A 2,500-nucleotide genomic window follows, 5' to 3' on the forward strand; every position below is an offset into this window, starting at 1 on the left:
AACATTGTTGTGTACCGTGAAAAATTGTTGTGTATCCAGCTCAATATTGAGTTGTGTTTTGCCCTTGTGGGCCATAGTGATATGTTGTTGATGGTGAAAGAACGTTTAGAGCATATCAGACTTCGATTTGTCCCCGCCGTCTTTAAAGAAAGTTTTTAGACTTTTGCCAAGGTTAATTCATTAACAAATATCGTTTCAGCTTTCTTCAACGGACATCAAACCCTCCAAGATACCCCCAATGGGGTCCGTAGCGCAGCGATTTCCTAAATGCGCTCGATGTAGAAATCATGGCGTCATATCCATCCTCAAAGGGCACAAGAGATTCTGCAAATGGAGAGATTGCACCTGCTCCGATTGTAATCTCATAGCTGAAAGGCAGAGAGTCATGGCTGCTCAAGTTGCATTGAGAAGACAACAGGAAAGCGAAGAAGCTGGAGGCTATATTTCATACAACTCAGCACAGTTATGCTTCAACTCTAACCTGCACAAAACATTGCGGATAATTCCTCCGTCGCCAACTTCTCCAAAAGAAGGTCAGCTAGCGAGAACGACCAGCATGTCTTCCCAATCAAGTTATCCTGAGAACGACGACTCAGCCAACAGTCTTGAGTCGTCAGGAAGCAGCGTTAATGAAGGAGGTAAGTATCATTAATCACCAACACATTTCGTCATTTTCCTTTCTTTCCTAAGGCTTTTTTTAGAAGTAGGCTTAGAACATTGAAGTGCAACCTCGGTAAGCCATGCACTCAACGAAACCTGCGTTAAAAGGAAGAAATAGAGTCTGCAGGAACTGAAACAACAGAGTAGACGTTTCCCTGGCACATGTTGATATTTGACAAGTTTGAGACGTCACAGATTTAAATGGGACGAAACCAGCACTTTTGCGACTCTCCACTTGTTCGTAATGCAGAACCTTGCCCCAGTTTCGGAGGGCCATTTGTCGGCAGATAACTCGAGTACTTGCGTCCACAAATTTTATTTACGAGTTGCGATTTGATAATCAAACGTTTATGTAAATAAAGAATGTTTGTAACAACAGCTTTTCGAAACGAAATGCAGTTCAAGGCAACGGGTTAAATATAACTTACAAACGTTTTTTGCTATTCAAGAAATCCGCATGCCTAAAACGTATTTAGGCAGCCCTAAGCAATCAGTGAGTCTAAACTGTAAGATTTATTAAAATTCACTACATTGAGTTGTTTTTCACAAAAATTTAAACGTAGGGACCCCGTAAACAGTCTCCGGTCAGCCTCCGAAAATTTATAAATTGAGATTGAGTGAACGTGAAATACAACATGCCACTCTAAAATCACCGTGGAAGCTGAAATTAGACTAGACACTTTCTTGTTTTTCTAAAACACCAAATAAAGAAACAAGTCCCACATTGCGAGCATTCCGAGAACTCGGCTCAAAGTTCTGACCGGAAAATGTGACTGTCAGAGTTAACTTAAATAATAAACTTAAAAAATAACTGTAGCCTCTAATATCTCTGCCAAATGAATTCCTCCCTCAATCAATTGCAGGCTTTTACTTCCTTTGAGAAAGTCAGGCCAACGTAGATGAAAGTGAAATTTTAAGAATCATTTTAAGTAAAGTCAACTCGTCCAAATGCATCACTTTTTATCTGTTTGAAAAGTCTGGAAGATTAACATATCAAAAGTGGTTCAGCGTTGTCTGTACTCTTATCGACAACGATATTCGTCATCACAGTAGTCAAAATGTTGTGGATTTACGAGGCGCAGCCGAAGAGTACAGACAACGCTGAACCATTTTCGATTTGCTTTTTACCACAATATTTAACGACAAAGAACGTTTTTATTTCCAGAGCGTGAACAAAATCATGACACAAGGAAAGAGCAAGCGTTGTCTATAACTTTCTTACAATATGATTGCTTGACGTGAGCATGACGCGTCAGCGTTGTCCAGACTCTTATCGACAACGGCAAATTAGCCAATCAGATTGCGAGTTTACAAGCAATTGCGGTAAAACTCTAATTAGTCTTCTTATTGATGCAAATGACTTCGGGTTCTTAATGTCTGGACACAGTCGCATTTTTAGTGGACGAAACTCACGAGCATTTCTTTGCTTATCGTGAGACAAAGGAACTATTTTCTGCACACTCAAAACTGTCTACGAAACAATGGAAAATTTAATACAAATTCTGAACACCATGGTGTTCTGTCCATCAGAGCGAAGTCCAAAGATTTTTCAATTTGTAACTCTTATTTGTTTATATCGTTTGTACAAGACGCTGAGTGAGCCGTCAAGAATTGGAATCTCTCGTTTTTAAGACGAAAAGGTATATTGAATGTCTTCAAGTCTATCTTTAGTCGTGATAATCTCCCAGGCGGGCATTCTTTCGTCTAGTTACATGCTTCAGAAGTTTGAACAATGTCTACGCAGGGAACTATCTTTCTGCGTGCATGGGCAAGAATATTTTTGAAAAAGTTGTAGCTCATTAGCGAAAATCGAAGTTTTAAAAGCAAAAGCATGATTGGT

At 39.6% G+C, this 2,500-nt stretch overlaps 1 protein-coding gene across 1 annotated transcript in view; it reads left to right on the plus strand.

Moving 5' to 3' along the window:
* LOC137976573 (doublesex and mab-3 related transcription factor 3, truncated-like) overlaps positions 1-2,500 on the plus strand; it is a 9,234-nt gene that overhangs the window by 303 nt on the left and 6,431 nt on the right. The window contains exon 2 of the mRNA XM_068823954.1: positions 200-638. Coding sequence (XP_068680055.1) covers positions 200-638 — 439 coding nt within the window. The remainder of the gene's footprint in view (positions 1-199; positions 639-2,500) is intronic.

The sequence above is a fragment of the Montipora foliosa genome, chromosome 11 (assembly GCF_036669935.1).
Source record: "Montipora foliosa isolate CH-2021 chromosome 11, ASM3666993v2, whole genome shotgun sequence".
Lineage (NCBI taxonomy): Eukaryota > Metazoa > Cnidaria > Anthozoa > Scleractinia > Acroporidae > Montipora > Montipora foliosa.